This window comes from Jaculus jaculus, chromosome 20 (genome assembly GCF_020740685.1).
Source record: "Jaculus jaculus isolate mJacJac1 chromosome 20, mJacJac1.mat.Y.cur, whole genome shotgun sequence".
In the NCBI taxonomy this organism is placed as follows: domain Eukaryota; kingdom Metazoa; phylum Chordata; class Mammalia; order Rodentia; family Dipodidae; genus Jaculus; species Jaculus jaculus.
Genome location: NC_059121.1, coordinates 22236099 through 22256690, shown reverse-complemented (window position 1 = coordinate 22256690; position 20592 = coordinate 22236099). Strand labels below are relative to the sequence as shown.

Sequence of the window (20592 nt, the reverse complement as noted above, 5' to 3'; positions counted from 1 at the left end):
GTCTATCACTAAGCAGAAAAAGATTTACTTCCACACTCATGACCTTTTTCAATTTAGTATATGGTATGTGAAAAAAATTAATCACTCAGAGCTAATTTTTTTTTTCTCTCTCAATTACAAATACCACAAATATTCTACTATTCCCAGGGGAGTGAGCAGGCTTTTTATGGGAGTGTTCAAATCAGGGAATTTTCAGCAAAATGTGGCTGCCAAAGAATTGCAAGTGCATTATTTATTTATTTTTCTTTTCTCTTACTATCTGTGGCTCTTCCTCTCTAATACTCAAAATTGTATGTCTTTGTTTTACTGCTTGCTCCTCAGTCTCTAAATGAGAGTCAGAGCCCCCATTAAAGACTGACAGTTTATCCAGGGCATGTTCAGATCTGGGCTTTGGAAAATAAGGGACAGTGGATTTCCTAGGGAGGTTTAAAAAATTTATAAATTGTGGTGGCACACGCCTTTAATCCCAGAACTCAAGAAGCTGAGGAAGGAGGACTGCTGTGAGTTCAAGGCCAGCCTGAGACTACACAGTGTATTCCAGGTCAGCATGAACTAGAACAAGCCCCTACCTTGAAAAAAACAAAATAAAGTGAAATAAAAGGCAAAGATATTCATAAGGATTCTTGGTAACAGTTTTCTGTACAAAGACAGATACATGCACATGACTATAATCATTTATTTGAACATCACAAGGCACCCAGAAGGTAGTAAATTGTTTCAGAGTCCATCTGAAAATAAGACACAGCATGCACTATATTATTTAATGAAAAACAAAATTAAGACTCAGAGGGGATTGGGAAGGTGTCGTGTCAAAATGCCCAGGCCTTGAGTGGGTGGTGGAGATGACATTCAGACCCAGGCTGACTGACAGTGTGTCTTGCTATCGCATCTTCCTGCCTGCGGTTCATAGGGAAGCATCAGCCCTCACATGGATAGTTACAGAGCCTTACCTGCTCAATACAATCTTTGGATAACGGAGGGGAAGGAAATGAAGCAAAGACCAGGACTCCGATGTAGAGGTAAGTTAACGTCACCAGCATGTAAGCAATGCACAAGTCTCTCACCTAGGTATAAATACAGAACAAAATGCCCATTAAACAGAAGGACAGGCCAGGCATGGTGGCGCACGCCTTCAATCCTAGCACTCGGGAGGCAGAGGTAAGAGGATCACTGAGAGTTCGAGGCCACCCTGAGACTACATAGTGAGTTCTAGGTCAGCCTGGGCTAGAGTGAAGCCCTACCTTGAAAACCCAAATTAACTAAATAAATAGGAAGACATTTATAGCAGGTCTACTTACACTAAATATAAAGACTATAGAAACCAAAACAAATTATTTTAGGTGGCATTTGTGTGCATAATTTCTATCCAATCTCCAAAGAAAGTAGTTAAGACAAAATGTACATATTTTATAGTTATTCTGCCAATAAAAAAAAACCAAACTTGTCTGGATTATGTAGACTAAGCTACCTATGAGTAGATTTAGTAAGTTAAATAAACTCTGGTTTAATGTGATCTAAATTCTGACTTAATTTCAAAAGGCAATTTATTTACCAAAGTATAAAATATTTAACTATAACTATAAAGTGGGGGACAAGAAGGAAGTGTAAACCACCTTCGGTATGACTTGCACATTTAAAAAAATTCTTCTTAAGTAAATTAATTATATCATTAAAGCGTGCCTAGGGAAGAAAGCATGCCTAGAGTGGGGTGGGAGATACTAAAATACACTTAAGCCGGGCGTGGTAGCTCACGCCTTTAATCCCAGCACTCGGGAGGCAGAGGTAGGAGGATTGCCATGAGTTCAAAGCCACCCTGAGATGAAAGAGTTAATTCCAGGTCAGCCTGGACCAGAGTGAGACCCTACCTCAAAAAACCAAAACCAAAACCAAAAACAAACAAACAAAAAACCACTTAATGGGGGCCTGGAGAGATGACTTAGCAGTTAAGCGCTTGCCTATGAAGACTAAGGACCCCGGTTCGAGGCTCGATTCCCCAGAACCCACGTGAGCCAGATGCACAAGGGGGCGCATGCGTCTGGAGTTCGTTTTCAGTGGCTGGAGGCCCTGGTGCGCCCATTCTCTCTCTCTCTCTATCTGCCTCTTTCTCTCTCTGTCTGTTGCTCTCAAATAAATAAATAAAAATGAACAAAAAAATTTAAAAAAATACACTTAATGAAGAAGGAATTGCTAGTCAAAGGGTACAAGTGCTAAGGACGAGCCTAAAACACACAACAGTAAACAAAGGCGACTAAAAAGCAGCTGTTCAAATATCTGTGCTGTGCTCTTACTGGAACCAGCAAACAGAGATCATTAAATGAAAACAAAGCCCAGAGCGCTAAGTGAAGTGGACTTTCTTTCCAAGCAAAGTCAAGAACTTCAAGACGCTGAATGCGCCAGCTGTCAGATCCCAAGAGCACATTCTGTAGCTTGCAAATTGTCTCCATCCCACTACAGCTACAGCCAGACAATTCTGCACAACAGAAGCTGTGGCGATAGGCCTGTTTGTTTTTTGTTTTAAGCACAAACTACTTGGAAAACTAAGAAAACAAGTTAGGAAAAAATATATATACTTTTTTTCTTTTAGTTGGATACATATTAAGAATGTTTGGATGCTTTGGAATTGGGGAACATTTCTGATTGATGATGCATCATGGGAAAAAGCAATAGCAGTATTGTATAGTTTATAAGTTCAGTTGAAAAGCAGGGAACAATCCATGAGAAACTTTAAGGTCAAGTCTAAATTGACACTCGGCTTGAAAACCAACCCAGGGGTTCCACGCCCTAAATTAGATGGGCAAGAGGCCTTGGGAGTAAAGGCCCATGCAAATTGGTCCCAGCTCTCTCAGACCTCTGCAAGAGCTGCTGTCCAGAGAGAGGCTTTAATGGCTTTCCTGAAGCTCTAGGGCCCAGGGCAGGAGAGCACTCAGTTACCCTGGGTTGCCTCAAGCTCTGATGGGAGAGGAATAAAAAGGAACCAGGCAACGCCTACTCCTATCAAAAGACAGTGGTCTCCAATTAGGTCTCAAAGTCATTCCATTCTCTGCCTACTCAAGCCACTCAAGAACAGAGCTAGCCTTGTTAAGGAAAATCATCTTGGGAGGCGAAAATGAGTGAGCGAGCGAGCGAAATGGCCATTCTGCTCTCTGATAACTTTTAACTTACATACCACTGACCCACATTACTTGAGGTGGACTTCCTACAAAACAGTGCACTTCAGAGAACAACTGGGGGACATCCGGTGAGGGCATGCAGGCTAAGGTGCCCCTCCCAATCAGACAGTGGGCCCTGTTTCCCTGGTCCTGTGTGCCCAAATTTGGCAATTGTTATACTGCATTATAACTGCCATTAACATTTATTTATTTAGTTAGTTAGTTTTCAAGGTAGGGTTTCATTCTAGCCCAGGCTGACCTGGAATTCACTTTATAGTCTCAGGCTGGCCTCGAGCTCATGGTGATCCTCCTGCCTCTCTGCCTCCAAGTGCTGGGATTAAAGGCGTGTGCCACCATGTGTGGCCAAGAATACTTTATAAAAGTTATTATAAATAAAAATTAAGCCAGGCATAGTGATGCACACCTTTAATCCCAGCACTTGGAAGGCAAAGAGGGAGGAGGATTGATGTGAGTTCAAGGCCAGCCTGAGACTACAATAGTGAATTCCAGGTCAGCCTGAGCTACAGTGAGACCCTACCTCAAACCCCCCCCCCAAAAAAGAAAAAGAAAAAGAAAAAGTGGATATTTATTAATTGCTCCTAGGTACCAAGATCTTGCTAAGCTACGTATGTGATTTGACTTAATCCTCATGACAGCTTATAATGTAGCTACAGTCAATTTCCTCTCTTTTATAGATGAGCGAAGTAAGTGAAGCAAGATTAGAAAAGTCGTTCATGCCTACAAGGTGAGTAGCTTGATGAAGCCAATACTCCAATCAAGGTCATCCTGGTTCCAAAATGTATGCACTTAGCGGCTGTGGCGGCTGGCTTGCCAGTATCCAATGTGTTTACACCACATTGAGTAACAGTGATAATGAGGAAACAGCCGAGGTAACTCAGCATGAGTAGCAGAAAAATACAATGTGAGTGCAATCAGAGGTGCGGGAGAAGTACTACGCGACAGCTGTGGTTCACAGAACTCTAGCATACGCTCGGTAGAATGGAAAAGGACAGAAAAAGCTCTTTTGGAAAATGAGGCTCACAAGGTATGACGCTGCATACACCCTTGTAAGGAGAGGTGGAGCACTTTGAGAGGTGGAGATAGGGTGATCAGGAGTTCAAGGGCAGCCTCAGTGACTCAGGCAAGCCTGGGCTATATAGGATCCTGTCCCCACAACAGCCCTCCCCCACCAAAAAAAAATAAAAAGGGAAAAGAAAATGAGGTTTGAAGTAAAAAGTATGTTTACAAACAAAGCAACAATGCGAACTGGTAATATGTCAAGAAGCCTATATAACATGGTAACCTACTCTGCTTCACAAGTAGGTCGCAGCCAGCAAGACTGGCGACGGCAGGGAAACGAAAGACAGGTGGAATGCCAACTCTGAGTGAGGACTAGGTTTACAGTAAGGCCACAAGGATGTCTGGAGCCCAATCCATGTGCTGTTCACCATGGAGCACTTACCAAGACAAATGACCCACACTGAACACAAGCCCATCCCAGACACTGTCAAGTTCCTGCTGGTGTATCACCAAGTGAGCGGCAGTCATATGAAATGAAAAATGTAAATCACAACTTACAGTATAAAGTGTCGCAAATCATTTCAAAGGACAAAGCAAGGTGCCGGGCGTGGTGGCGCACGCCTTTAATCCCAGCACTCAGGAGGCAGAGGCAGGAGGGTCACCATGAGTTCAAGGCTATCCTGAGACTACATAGTGAGTTCCAGGTCAGCCTGGGCTAGAGCAAGACCCTACCTTGGGGAAAAAAAAAAAAAAAGAACCAAGCAAGGCATTATAAGTCAATGAAGATGCACAAAACAAGACTAAGGCCAAAAAGCAGTGTACAAGTGCTGATTGAAACACAATGAAGAAGCATCAAGGTGTTGGTCCACAGATACAGAAGACCACGTGTTTTGATGGCAAGGAAGGACTCAATCTTCAATGCCCTAATGTTTTTCTGGTAAGCCATGTTTAGAATGGGGGATGGTCTGAGCAGAAACATCCTAAAGGGTTGGAGAAAGCTTTACCCTAAAACTATAGGCTGTTGCTGGTAAATTCCAGGGCCAAAGCTGGGTACCACCCACAGTGAGCTATTCGCCAGGGAGGCCAAATTCAAAGTATATGGTTACCTACCAGAGCTAGATGGTAAGACCCTATTGTTGAAGACACTGCAGGCTGTGTTTGCTGAACATACAGAGATCAGGCTGGAACTGAGATGGAAAGTGCTAGAAGAGCTACTGGGGGAGGTGGTCACCAACACTGTGAACAGGCAGGGGATCCTGCAAGCTACAAAACCAACCAGCGGGGCAGTATGTACACAGCTGTACAACAGGGGCACACAGGCTGTGGGGTGACCACTGCTCTCTGACTGCATGCGAAGCTTGCTCAATGGGAGGGAGTTCATACCTGGTTCTGAGAACCAAGTCCAAAGCCGATGGCTTGGAAGGTCACAGACTCTGGAGGAAAGCTCTCACTGTTCTTTGGCTGAGACAGAGCATGCCTATCAAAATGTCTTCTTCTATGCCTAGAGAGTCTGTTTGTTACACATGGCAGTGGACGCTGGGGAGACCCGAGATCCATCAGTATGACAAGAAAAGAAAGCTGACTGCTTAACATGAGATGAGTCACCCCTACCACAACTGCCAGGTCCCAGAGACATCGCGGAGGGGGGAGCTGATTAAGCAGGACTGCTCTTCTCCCTGCTGGCCTGACAGCCTCCAACAGGGAGATGGCGGTAGACACCGAGGAGACTCAAAACGCATCAAAGCAGAAAACCAGAGGCTGCAGACAGGTCAACACTAAAGGAGACCTATTACAAGCCCTGTGAGGCTCAGAGGGAACGTGGTGAAAGATGGGGCAGAACGACTGTAATAGCCACAGGGAGGAAAGGAGTATCCTGAGGCACTGCTCCCCACCCCCCAATACTGACTGGTGTATCCATGACCCCACCGTGAGCACTGATAGCCCCACCGAGGAGAGCCCTCTGGGGAATGAGGGTGGGCAGGGGAGAAGGAGCAGAAGAGTTTAACCCAAGGGACAACGACTAATAGGCAGTATGTTCCTGCAGAAAAGTTTACAATTTAAACAAGAGCTGAAGAAACGGTTGGCGATTAAAGGTGCTTGCTTGTAAAGCCTGATGGTCTGGGCTTGATTCCCCAGTACCGACCAGATGCACAAAGTTGTACATGGGTCTGGAGTTTGTTTACAGTGGCAGGAGGCCCTAGTGTACCTATTATCTCTGTCTCTTTTTCTCTCTCCTTATCTCAAAAATTTTTGGGGGAAGGGTTTGAGTTAAGAGTCTAACTCGAGCCCATGTTGACCAAGAACACACTTGAACTCATGGCGATCCTCCTACCTCTGCCTTCCTGGGATTAAAGGTGTGCACCACCATCCTTGGCACTCAAGTATTTTTTAAAAAGTCAGGCTTAGTGATAAAAATATAGAAAATGGGCTGGAGAGGTGGCTTAGCGGTTAAGCGCTTGCCTGTGAAGCCTAAGGACCCTGGTTCAAGGCTGGATTCCCCAGATGTTAGCCAGATGGACAAGGGGGCACATGTGTCTGGAGTTTGTTTGCAGTGGCTAGAAGCCCTGGCACGCCCATTCTCTCTCTATATATATCTGCCTCTTTCTCTCTCTCTCTCTCTGCTCTTTCTCTCTGTCTGTCACTCTCAAATAAATAAATAAAAATAAAAACAAAAAATTAAAAAAATATATAGAAAATGAAACTAAACAGGAGAAATCTGGAAAATTCAATTACTATACATGTCTAAGAACTTTACTATTTTTCACAAATGTCATTAGATTCAAGCCTAATTACAGCTATATGGAAGAGAAAGACTGGAATGTTTCTACTCTTTTGTCTTCGTTTCTACTTTCAAACATTTGTTTACTGATGTTGGGAAGTCTAACCCAATGTCAACACTGTCTGTGAATTCAGAGTCCTTGGACAGCCTTCACATTTTATGACTCCAAGAAAACACATGCAAATACAACAGAAAATTACAAAGACATCAGAAGATTACTCACATTGTTTTCTTGATTCTTATTGTTCTTCAAGAGTGTGATGATACAGTTATGAATGAAGAAAGCGAGTGTGAGCACTCCAGTCAGTTGTGGAAACTGAAGCCTTATCTCTAAGAGAGAAAAAGAGACAAAAACAAAAACTTTAACACTGACAGGTAGAAAATGAGTATCAGATGTCTTGGGCTGGAGAGATGGCTTAATGGTTGAGGTGCATGCCTGCGAAGCGTAAGGACCCTGGTTCCATTCTCCGGGTCCTGTGTAAGCCAGATGCACATGGTGGTGCACGTGTCTGGAGTTTGTTTGCAGTGGCTAGAGGCCCTGGCATGCTCATTCTCTCTCTCCCCACTTCTGTATTTAATAAATAAATAAAAATAAAATCTTTAAAAAAAATCAGATGTCTCGGGGCTGGAGAGATGGCTTAGCAGTTAAGGCGCTTGCCTGCAAAGCCAAAGGACCTTGGTTCCATTCCTCAGGTCCCACTTAAGCAAGATACACAAGGTGGTGCATGCTCTGGAGTTCATTTGCAGCGGATGGAAGGCCCTGGCGTGCCCATTCTCTCTGTCTCTCTCTCTCTTACAGTCTGCCTCTTTTCCCCTCTCAAATAAATAAATATTTTTTAAAATCAGATGTCTTAGCTGGGCATGGTGGCACATGCCTTTAATCCCAGTACTCGGGAGGCAGAGGTAGGAGGATCGCCATGAGCTTGAGGCCACCCTGAGACTCCATAGTGAATTCCATGTCAGACTGAGCTAGAGTGAGACTCTGCCTTGCAAATCAAAACAACAAAATAAATAAATAAATAACAAAAAATAACTGAAAATAAGTATTCAGATGTTCCACCTGAAAAGAAATAAAAAAAATACCAGAAAAAACAAAATCAGATATATTGGACTGGAGAGATGGCTTAGCAATTAAGGCACTTGCTTGCAAAGTCAAAGGACCTCGGTTCAATTTCCCAGGTCCCACATAAGCCAGATGCAGAAGGTGGCACATGCTTATGGAGTTTGTCTGCAGTGGCTGGAGGCCCTGATGTGCACATTCTTTTTCTCTCTCTCAAATAAATAAATAAAAACATTTTAAAATTTAAAAAAATCAGATGTCCTCGTGTGTCCAGGAAACAATACTGAAGTGCTTACCAAGTCCCTGAAGACCAACATTATACGTGGGCAAAGCACTTAAAAGAGAAACAGAAGGAAGAGAAGCCGTGGGAATGTGTGTTTTGTGTAGGCACTTTTGTTTTCTCTTTTTCTTTCTTTCTTTCTTTCTTTTTTTTTTTGTTTTTGAGGTAGGGTTTCGCTCTAGTCCAGGCTGACCTGGATGGAAGTCACTATGTGGTCTCAGGGTGGCCTCGAACTCACAGCCATCCTCCTACCTCTGCCTCCCAGTGCTGGGATTAAAGGCATGCACTACCACGCTTGGCTCTTTTTCTTTTCTTTTTTTTTCTTTTCCCCAAGACAGGGTCTCATGCATCCCAGGCTAGCCTTAAACTTGATATGCAGCTGAGGATGACCCTGAATCTCTGACTCTTGCTTCTGCCTCCTGAGTGCTTGTATTACAAGTATGTTGTCACCATGCCATTTACGTGGTGCTGGGGACCAAAGCCGGGGTCTGTGCATGCCAGGCAGGCACTCTGCCAACTGAGCAGCATCTCCCACATCCCCAACATTCTGATAGGATGCCCACTCCCTTTAAATTCTCTCTAAATTAATAATGGTTATCCCATTTAACCGGTGCTGAGTTCACTCTCTACTGGAGAATCTACTTCTCTTTTTCAGACGGGAGCTGGACCTGAGGAGATAAATGACCCAGTGCACTCCACCCCGGCCCCGGCTGAAACCACAGAGGAACTGGGAAAATGAGCAAGAGTGCTGCTTACCCGGTGAACCTGATATCAGCACAAGGGTGATGGAGATAGACACAGAGGACACTCCACACTACCAAAGCAGAGATCCAGAGGCTCCTAAGAGCCCATCACTGAAGTAGACTTAAAATGCACCTAACATGGCTCAGGGAATTTTGCAGAAAAGGGGCCGGAAAGATTGTTAGAGCCACAAGTTGCAACCTTATGCAAAGAGACATTGCCTCTTCCCCATAACTGACTGCTGCCCGCACAATGCACGATCCCCAGGCCCCATGGGGTTGACCTGCATTCCCAACGAGGAGGGCCTCTTTGGAAAAGAGGTAGGGATGAGGGAAAGGATGATACCAACACATGTTGTTTACATACTAAGTATGTCCATATGTAATTTAAAAAAATTAGGCTGCAGACATGGCTTAGTGGTTAAGGCACTTGCCTGCAAAACCTAAGGACCCAAGTTTGATTCCCCAGGACCCACATAAGCCAGATGCACAAGGTGGCACATGCATCTCTAGTTTGCTTATAGTGGCTGAAGGCCCTGGCGTTCCCTCCCTCCCTCCCTCCCTCCCTCCCTCCCTCCCTTCTTTCTTTCTTTCTTTCTTTCTTTCTTTCTTTCTTTCTCTCTCTCTCTCTCACACACACACACACTCTGTCTCTCATAAATAAATAAAAAATAAAAAAGAGTCTTAAAAAATCATTTATTTGCAATGAGGGAGGGAGGGAGGGAGAGAGAATGAATGAATGAATATGGGTGCACTAGGGCTTCCAGCCACTGCAAATGAACTCCAGATGCATGTCCCACTTTGTACATCTGGGTTTACCTGAGTACTGGGGAATCGAACTTGGATCATTAGGCACTGCAGGAAAGCACCTTAACCACTGAGCCAACTCTCCAGCCTGTATTCTCGTTGTTCTTGCTTTGCCAGATAAGTCTGTAGATTCAGAGTGACAAAAGAGGAACGGCACCCCTGACTTCGTCACCCCTGATTTCATCGTTGGCCTTTGGCCGTGGCAGCTTCATATGAGCTGTTTTGAAGCAGGGAACTATAGGACCATTCTTTACCCTCCTGGAGCACTGGAGACAGGGGAGGAGGCGCATGACTGGCCTCCTTGGTTATTTTTAGCTTAAAAGAGAAGCCTTTCACCACCCTGCTCCTGCCCTTCAATCTTTATTTCCTATCATCGACTTGACAAGCATTCTTTCACTGTAGCCATTCCAATTCTCATCATTTCCTATATGAGTCATATCACTGTGGGCTTTCACTGTGGACCTGACAGATTCTTGGGAGTTCTCTAAATGGATCTGAGCACTTCTGACCCTTACCCCACCACTTTCTGAGATCCCTTCTCTGCTGCTTCTTAGTTACAAGCGACTCTTCTCTGCATCTGCCTCTTGTGTGTAGCTTGGGACTATGACTGTTAACTCAGGAGACTGTTCTGACCGCTCAACTAACTATGGAGGGCACTGGGGCTGTGACTGTGGAACCCTTGTGTGGGGTGTGGTAGAGATGTTCATCATTTACAACACTGAAGGACTTGTAGCCATGGAAACGGTCAAAATTCTACTCATAACTGTTTTCAGAGTGATTTTTTTTCTTTGACTGAGATTTATTCGTTTTTAAGTAGACCAACCTTCTCTGTCTCTTAGAGCCATCAGCCATGGTCTATCTCTGACACCTTGTGAACATGATCCTTTTCTAATGAAGGCATGTAAGGTCACCGTTAGCAGGTGTCTAACTTGTCAAATCAGTGAGTATTCAGCTTTTTGCAGTTAATTGACATAATTTTTGAGTCAATTTCTAGGAAACCCAAGACTCTTTCAGTGTGATTGAAATATAATTCATACATTTAACTCATATACAGTGTATAATTAAGAACCTTTTGTATATTCACAGGGCTTTGTTACCATAACCACAGTAAGTTCATTACTTTCTATTGTTGCATAATACTTCAATGTGTGAATATATCACACTTTAAAATATACTCATCATGAGCTGGGTGTGGTGGCGCATACCTTTAATCCTAGCACTCAGGAGGTAGAGGTAGGAGAATCACTGTGAGTTCAAGGCCACCCTGAGACTACATAGTGAATTCCAGGTCAGCCTGGGCTAGCGCGAGACCCTATCTTGAAAAGCCAAAAATAAATAAATAAAATTAAATAAAAATACACTCATCAGTAACGGATATTGGATTGTTTCCATTTTGGGCTATCACGTAGTGCTACCTGTTATAAGGAAATATGCCTTTTTCAAAAACATGATATTTTTGCCATGATTATTACATAATACGAAGACAAGCAAGTTAACTGAGACACATATATCTGACAAGTCTTAGTAACCAGAATGTATAAGGAACTATAAATTAAGAAAAAAAAAACAGAGACAGTGACTTAAAGTAGCACTTAAAAAAAAAGGAAGGAAAGAAAGAAGGAAGGAAGGAAGGAAGGAAGGAAGGAGGAAGGAAGGAAATCCCATGTCCAATGAACACGTAAAAAGCTACAGCTGGGCTGGAGAGATGGCTTAGCAGTTAAGCGCTTGCCTGTGAAGCCTAAGGATCCTGGTTCGAGGCTCGATTCTCCAGGACCTACACGTTAGCCAGATGCATAAGGGGGCGCTAGCATCTGGAGTTCGTTTGCAGTGGCTGGAGGCCCTGGCACATCCATTCATATTCTCTCTCTCTCTCTCTCTCTCTCTCTCTGTCACTCTCAAATAAATAAATAAAACAAATGCAAAGAAAATTTAAAAGCTATGGCTTGCTGGACATGCCACATCCATGCCAGTAATTGTAGCGCTCAGGAGGAGGCAGAAGTATGAAGACTGCTGTGAGTTCTGTGAAAGAGAAACCCTGTCTTAAGCAAGCAAACAGAATGACAGACAGACAGACAGAATAGACGGATAATGCTAAGGTCCTTAGTCATCAGGGAAATGCACATGAAAACCACAGGGGAGTACAAGCGTGGACACCTCTGAAAAGCTGCATTTGGCAAGAAGACAAGTGTTGGTGACGAGCCACGCGGACGCCCCAGCCCCGCCGGTGGCCCTGTTGGGCAGCAGGACATCCTCACGCCTCTGATCGCTGATCGTGGGCCACTCCCAGCCGCGTGCTGTGACGCTCACTGGGAATTATGGGAGAATGGCCGGGGTGGAGTGGGGAGAGAGCTCAGCCAGCAAAGTGCTTGTCTTACAAGCATGAGGGTTTGATTTGAATCCCCCGAACCCAGGTAAAAGGAGAGCTAGTATAAAAAAAAAAATTAAAGAGCAGGGCAGGGGGATGCTGGAGAGGTGACTTAGCGGTCAAGGCGCTTGCCTGAGAAACTTAGGGACCCAGGTTCGATTCCCCAGTGCCCACGTAAAGCCAGATGCACAAGGTGGCATGTGCGTCTGGAGTTTGTTTGCAATGGCTACAGGCCCTGAGGTGCCCATTCATTCTCTCTCTCTGCCTCTTTTTTATCATAAATAATAATACTTTTTTTTTGGTTTGTTTGGTTTTTCGAGGCAGGGTTTCGCTTTCGCCCAGGCTGACCTTGAATTCTCTATGTATTCTCAGGTGGCCTCGAACTCACGGAGATCCTCCTACCTCTGCCTCCCGAGTGCTGGGATTAAAGGCATGCACCACCACACCCAGCTCATAAATAATTTTTTACAAGGACTAGAATTGTGGTGCACACTTACAATCCCAGTGCTGGGAGGCAGAGAAAGGAGGCCAGCCAGTCTAGGCTACTGAACCAGTGCCAGGCTGGGAGAGAAGATGCCTCAAAGAAAGATGCCTTTGGGCCGCCACGCGCCACATACATGCGTGCACATGCACGTGTGCACGCTCAAAATCTTTTGGAATGACAAGTGCTGCAGTGACCCTAATAGGGAAAAACTGGAGGGTACTCAAATGTCCATATATGGTGACAGATAAATTGTGGTAGACAATACAATGAAATATAAGACGTGTACCAATATAGATCCATCTCACAATATAATGCTGTGTGAAAAAAGTTGGACCTATAAGAATACACCGAATCTCAGTATGTTTAACATGATGTTACAAAAGCAAGCAAAATCTACTTTTGATGCCACTCTTGCAGGGAAACTACTATTATGCCCTCCATTCCTCCCCTCCCCTCCCCTCCTCCTTCCTTCCTTTTCTTTCTTTCTTTCTTTCTTCCCACTGAGTGTAACAGGGTTGCTTGCATGAGCATTCGTGGGGGTTATTCACTGAAGCATGGGTAACTCACTACTGATTCCTCCTCCCCAAGCAACCATCAATTGCCAAAGGCTCCTCTGGGAGGGGAGGGGCTCTTCTCCCACCCAGTTTTTTATTAGAATTATGTATTCATTCATGGTACAGCCATAAAATATATTGCAAGTCATTTCCTTTTATATAAAAATACTTTTTCTTGAGCTGTTTTTCTGGAGGAAGTGGCTTTTCCCTTGTTTTGGTTCCCTAATTATCGAGTTAATACTAGTTCTCCACACTTTCTGGAAGAATTGTAATCTGCCCTGACTCCTCTGTACAACCCAGCAAAAAATGCTTCTGCATTTGTTTCTCAGAATGACCCCCCCCGGGCATCTGTCCGTCTGCTCTGGGCTTGTTGCACAACCGTTCCTTAGGATTTCCCTTCATCAAGTCTCTTTACTGTTACTTTAGTGGGATTTAGAAGGGAGGAAAATAAACACATTTATTTATTTAGTAATCACTTACTCAGCTATGTGCCATGAAATATTACAGAACCTGGGAATACAATGGCAAGCCAGAAGTTTCAAAAACAAAACTAATTCTTTTCTCAGAGTTAGCATTCCAGTTAAAGGAGACGGTTGCCTACCTAAAACATGAATGCGTATTTATATTCCTCGCCAATATGAACTTTCACTGTCTAAATTCAAGAACCCAAAAGAGTTGGTGATGTTTTAGATAAACCCTTTGTCTTAAGTTTTGCTATTTTGTGAAGCTCACAAGCCAAGTAGATTAGAATAGGTGATATCTCGCAAAGACCTCTGTAATGCTACCAACTGTCAGGACGGCCGAGAAAGCAGAAAGTGCTTGCTTGGTACATGGGGAGCAACAATGGCCCCGTTCTAAAAGAGGTGTGTGTTTGGCATGTCCAGCGAACACCAAGGAAGCCAGTGTGGTCAGAGTAGAGTGGGAAGATGGGCAAGTCAGAGGGGGTTAAATCAGGAAGCATGCAAGGGGCCTGTTCAGCTTGGCCCATGGACTATGATAGGCTGGGCGCCATTCTGAATGCAATGGAAAAGCACTGGAGAATTTTGTGGGTTCCGGTTTTAGCTTTTGCTTTGAGACAGGGTCTCACTACGTAGTTCAGGATGGCCTTAAACTCTAGATCTTTCGAGGACTGCCATTACAGTCCTGGCCACTGTGCTGGCCTGGGTTGGGTTTTCAAGCTGTCACTCGCTACCACGAAGATTCTGGGTGTAGCACAGACAACAGCGGGGAAGTCAGACAATGAGAGTAGCCAGGATGCCAACAATAATCCAGCTGAAAGAGTAATGCTGTCACATCCGTTGTTATTCTGGCGGAGATAGTGACAAGTAGCCTCTCTCCCTCTCTCTCTCTTTTAAAGTAAAATAGACACTTTGCAGGTGGATTGGGTGTGAACGGTGGAGAATGGCTACCTACTGATAAGTTTTCCACTTGAGCTACTGGAAAATTGGAGCAACTACTTTTTTGTTGTCGTTGTTGTTTCAAGGTAGGGTCTCAATCTAGCCCAGGGTGACTTAGAATTCACTCCATAGTCCCAAACTGGCCTTGAACTCACAGGGATCCTCCTGCCTCTGTCTCCTGAGTACTGGGACTAAAGGCCTGTGCTACCATGCCTGGCTTGGATCTACTATTTTTAAGATAGAGAAGGCTGGGGGAAGTTTTAAGTAGGTGGATACACAGTAGACACTGAAAGAAGCAAGCATTTGGTCTTTGCTAATCTAACCTGAGACATCTACAGACATATATCCAAGTACAGGTGTAGAAGGGAATGGAGTTCAGTGAGGAATGCAGGCTAGAGATATAAAATTGGGACCAGTGACCATGGAGACTATACAAAGTTAGTTGACTACATGACATTACTTAGGGAATAAGGACAGAGTGGGGGAAAAAAGTTTGAATGCTAAATCTTTGATTACTATTTAGAAGTAAAACTTGAGAACTTCTAAAACCTTTCTATTCAGGGATACAATATACACCCACATCATTTCTTTTTCTCTTAAATTGGGAGCTACTCATGGGCACAGCCCAGTAGAGGAAAATTTTGATGGCACATGATTTGGAAAAAAGGGAATAAGCAGAAAAAGTCCTTGAGCTGGCAAGAAAGGATAGAATGAAATACTTTAGTAGAGATTTTTTTTTCCTCCTTTTTAAAAAATTTATTTTTTTGGTTTTTCGAGATAGGGTTTCACTCTAGTCCAGGCTGACCTAAAATTCACTGTGTAGTCTCAGGGTGGCCTCGAACTCATGGTGATCCTCCTACTTCTGCCTTTGAAGTGCTGGGATTAAATGTATGTGCCACCATGACTGGGTAGTAGAGGCTTTTTTGTTGTTTTTTAAATTGTTTTCATTAAACTTTTTTTAAACCCATTTACCTGGGAGGAAGGTTAATGATAGGAAATGAAGTCAAATTTTAGAAATAAGAATATGTAAGCAAGGATTCAGTCAGAAATACAAGTTTATGTGAATTCTCAACAGGGCAGTAAAGGTTCATCCTCTCCAATGTCCTCTGAGTTTCAGTCAGTCACAATATAGACATTTCTAAATCATACATATGAAAATAAACCCTGTTTAATTCTTATTATTCCCCCCTCCAACCACTTAAATAAGAAACAGCATGAAAAGATGTGCTACCAACTTTTTTTTTTCTTTTGTTTCCCAAGTAACTGTTCACCCCTCCCCTCTCCCTGGCTATCTATTTACAACATGCAGCATTTGCATGAACCTTCATCACCAAGGGTTAATAAACTGCAGTGGACTAATTTTAGAAACTATTTTTATCAATCAAAAGAAGTAGGGCTGGAGAGATGGCTTAGCGGTTAAGGTGCTTGCCTGCAAAGCCAAAGGACCCAGGTTCGATTCCACAGGACCCATGTAAGCCAGGTGCACAAGATGGCAGATGCATCTGGAGTTTGTCTGCAGCAGCTGGAGCTCCTGACATGTCCATTTTCTCACTGTCTCTGCCTCTCTCAAGTAAATAGAATATATGCTTGTTTTTTGGAGGTAGGGTCTCATTCTGGCTCAGGCTGACTTGGAATTCACTATGTAGTCTCAGGGTGGCATCCAATTTACAGTGATCCTCCTACCTCTGCCTCCCGAGGGCAGGGATTAAAGGTGACTGCCACCACACCCAGATGAAATACAGCAGCAGCAGCAGCAGCAGCATAAGATCATTTTCATCAGTGCCCAATTTTAGTATTTTATTTATTTGGAGAGAGAAAGAGGCAGATAGAGAGAATGGGCATGCCAGGGCCTTCAGCCACTGCAAACGAACTCCAGATGCAAGCACCCCCTTATGCATCTGGCTTATATGGGTCCTGGGGGAATGGAACTGGGTTCCTTTGGCTCTGCAGGCAAGTGCCTTAACTGCTGAGCCATCCCTCCATCTCAGTGTCCAATTTTAAATGCAATCTTAGCGAGAAGGAGCTCTTTCAAGGCCCAGTAGTACTTCCTTTATCTTGGATCTACAACACTGACTTTGAGTCTTAGTAGTGTTTTTTTTTTTTTTTCTTTTCCGAGGTAGGGTCTCGCTCTAGCCCAGGCTGACCTGGGATTCACTATGTAGTCTCAAGGCAGCCTGGAACTCACAGCAATCCTCCTGCCTCTGCCTCCTGGGTACTGGGATTGAAAGTGTGCGCCACCACACCTGGTTTAGGCTTCTGATATAAATGGAAAAGTAAAAGCTAATACAGTTGAATAGTTTGAAGACAAGTAGTCACGGTATCATGGACAACTTCTGATATCTACCTGCTCCACACATGCGGAAAACCCAGCAATGCTGCAACAACGAAATGCGGCGGTGGACGACTACAATGACCTGTTTGTGAAGGTGCCGCTAAGTACTGACGTGGACTCCGAGCGGAGATGAGGCCGTGTCTCCAGAACAGACGACACTGAGCACCGTCAGCCCCCAGAGGCCCACGTGGGAGCCCCTCCCAGCTTCCACTGTCATCTCACCTGCCATCACTCATTGACTCGCTCGCTGCCTCACAGGGCTTTTATCATGTCACACGCTTCCCCAGTTTGAGTGAAACTAAAGAAACTGCCAAACTGTACTTGTGACAAAAAGGGGGGGGGGAGATTATTAAATGGAAATAATCCCAATTTTAACGTGAAAAACATACTAAAAAAAAAAAAAGAAAAAAAGAAAAACCCCTATGAGGAACAATGATTTTTTTGTTTGTTTGTTTGTTTGTTTTTGAGGCAGGGTCTCACTCTAGCTCAGGTTAACCTGGAATTCACTACGTTTGTAATCTCAGCGTGGCCTCAAACTCACAACGATCTTCCTATCTCTGCCTCCTAAATGTGGGGATTAAAGGCATATATCACCACACCCAGCTATTAAAAAATTTTTTTTTTATTTGTTTGCAAGTAGAGAGAGAGAGAAAGAATGAGACTGAGAATGGGCATGCCAGGGCCTCCAGCTACTACAAACTCCAGATGCATGTGTCACTTTGTACATCTGGCTTTACATGGGTAATGGGGAATCAAACCAGGGCCATTATGCTTTGTAAGCAAGTGCCTTAACTACTGAGCTGTCTCTCTAGTCTGAAGCAATATATATACATATACATATACATATACATATACATATACATATACATACATACATATATATATATATATATATATATATATATATATATATATATATATATTTTTTTTTTTTTTGGTTTCTTGAGGTAGGGTCAGACTGTAGTTCAGGGAGACCTTGAATTCACTATGTAGTTTCAAAGTGGGTTTGAACTCACAGTGATCCTCCTACCTCTGCCTCTTGAGCTGGAGCAAGAATTTTGTTTTTTGTTTTTTTGTTTTTTTTCTAGGTAGGGTCTCACTCTCTCTAGCCCAGGCTGACCTGGAATTCACTATGTAGTCTCAGGGTGGTCTTGAACTCCCAGTGATCCTCCTACCTCTGCCTCCCAAGAGGGCTGGAATTAAAGGCTTGCATCACCACACCCAGCTGGAGCAGGAATTTTAATGAGCAGTGTAACCTCATACAGCACTGTGATTCAAGTAGAATTCTAGGAGCAGGTTCCTTAGGAACGACTAAAGAGTGAGTTCTTGACTTTGCAACTGTACTGTAAATGGAATGAACTTCAAGTGCTAAACTGAAATGACAAAGGGTCCTGGTTATCCCTACCCTAAATCCCAACTACAGCTCTGATATTTTTTTTAGCTTAATAGGATTAATACATATGTACAGCATAGGGCTGGAGAGATGGCTCAGTAGTTAAGGTGTGTACCTGCAAAGCCTAAGGACCCATGTTCAATTCCCCAGGACTACATAAGCCAGATGCACAAGATGGCGCATGTGTTTGGAGTTTGTTTGCAGCGGCTGGAGGCCCTGGCATGCCTATTTTCTCTCTGTCTGTTTCTCTCTCACACATATAAATAAAAAATAGATAATATAAATAACAATATTTTAAATATTCAGCATAAAAAACAATATTACTTGTTTGGTTTATTTGTTTTGAGACAGGGTCTCTCACTCTGTAGCTCAGGTGGCCTCCACTCTCTTGCCTCAGTTCATGAGTGATGGGATTATGGTAAGAGCTATCCTGCTCAATTTGCATTACCTGGTTTAGAATAGCATGTAATAAGAGTTACAGAACACAATATTGTAATTTACTAATCTTTTTGTTTTGTCAAAACAACTTACCTGGTACAAAAAATTCTGTTGACACAAACCAGTGAAACTCCAAATGAAATCCTAAGCGAATAGCCTTCAAGGTGACAAGAAAAATCAAATAGAGAACAGATACTGTGCCTGTAAGAAAACAAAAACAAAATCAAAAGCAAAAACCCAGAAGCCACATATCTTGTGTGCTTTACAGACTGAGCATCAAGCTTTGTTTCCATACTGGGAGAATGATCACGCCCACTGCTAATCCGAACTGAAAGCCAGCTGGGCTTGAAAGAGAAAGTGTGTTTTGTGTTAACACAAAACGAAACGGCAACTAGGAAGCAAGCCTACGAAGGCACGTATCAAGGTTCCTCACATGGTGTTGAACTGAAAATACCTGATTTATTTATGAATTTGGTAAAACAAGCAAAGCCCACCACAAAACTGTCAGGAGAAGCAAAAGAAAAACCCATCACGAAACACACTTTTATCCTCTCTTTTGGGAGTGAGAGATGAGTAATAAGGCAGAAAAGTGTTACGATATTAAGCCAGTATCTGTATGAGATTCTGGGCACACAAGTATTTACTTATTTTCTGAGGTAGGCTCTTGCTCTAGCCCAGGCTGACCTGGAAGTCACTCTGTCGTCCAAGGAAGTCACTCTGTCGTCCAAGGTTGGCCTTGAACTCACAGCAATCCTCCTCCCTCTGCCTCCCGAGTGCTGGGACCGAATACCACACCCAGCTCTAGTTCCTTGTTTGAATGGCTCTGCGTCTGTGTGGGTGAAGGCTGCTGGGTGGGCGCCTCAGGGAGTGTGGAGGTCAGAGGACAATATGCTAAGGTGTCCTCTCCTGCCACCTTGTTTGAGGCAGGGTCTCTTCCTTGTTCACCCGAGCCCTTCCCGACTCTCCTGTCCGTACCTCCCATCTCAGTGTGGGGGGCGGGGGGTCCCGACTCTGGCTGCTGCGTCCAGCTCTTACGTGAGTTCTGAGAAGCTGAACGCAGGTTGTCACGCTTGCAAGCGCTTTCACCCACTGAACCATCTCCCCAGCCTGATTATTGTTCTTTTCAAAAAACACTTTAGGGGCTAGAGAGATGGCTCAGCATTTAAGGTGCTTGATTGCAAAGCCTAATGACCTGGGTTCAATTCCCCAGTGCCCACAGAAAAGCTAGACGTGCAAAGTGGCACATGTGTCTAGAGTGCGTTGGCAGTGGCAAGAGGCCCTAGCGTGCCCTTTTCCTCGCTCTCTGCCTTGTTCTCGCTCTTTCTCATATAAATAAATAATTTAAAAATATATTTTATTTATTTGCAAACGGGCAAGCACATTCACTGCTGAGCCACCTCTCCAGTCTCCTATTATTGTTTTTAACATTTTCTTGTTTTTCCAATGCTGGGAATCAAACTCAGGGCACTGTTAGCCCTGGCCTAGTCCTCTTGAGGAAGTAAATGTAGTCATTATGGAGAAGAGTTAGCAAGCTCCTTCTCAGCGTCCTTGGGGGCCAATGCCCCTCACGAAGGCCTAGCTGCAAAAGACGGAGAAATTGAGAAAAAGACAAAGGCAGAACATTCTCATGGAGCTGTAGTACAGTCCCTCTGGTTGTAAGTCTGGTGATGGTTTTGCCCAACTGAGCAAATCCTTCTATAAGTTTCTACACTTTTAAAAGATCTGTTCCACTGGAAAGTGGGTGAGCAATTCAGGAAACCACAAATGGGCTATATAAGCTCCGCTGCGGCTTTA

The 20592-nt window shown here is 43.9% G+C and overlaps 1 protein-coding gene across 3 annotated transcripts in view; it reads right to left on the bottom strand.

Annotated features, from left to right (window-relative positions):
• Window positions 1-20592, bottom strand: part of Slc38a9 (solute carrier family 38 member 9) — an 81512-nt gene that overhangs the window by 9515 nt on the left and 51405 nt on the right. For all 3 annotated transcript variants that reach the window (XM_045138979.1, XM_045138978.1, XM_045138977.1), the window contains exons 10-12: window positions 18892-18999; window positions 7172-7278; window positions 951-1064 (exon numbers count right to left, since the gene is read on the bottom strand). In XM_045138979.1, the coding sequence (XP_044994914.1) occupies window positions 951-1064; window positions 7172-7278; window positions 18892-18999 (329 nt within the window). The remainder of the gene's footprint in view (window positions 1-950; window positions 1065-7171; window positions 7279-18891; window positions 19000-20592) is intronic.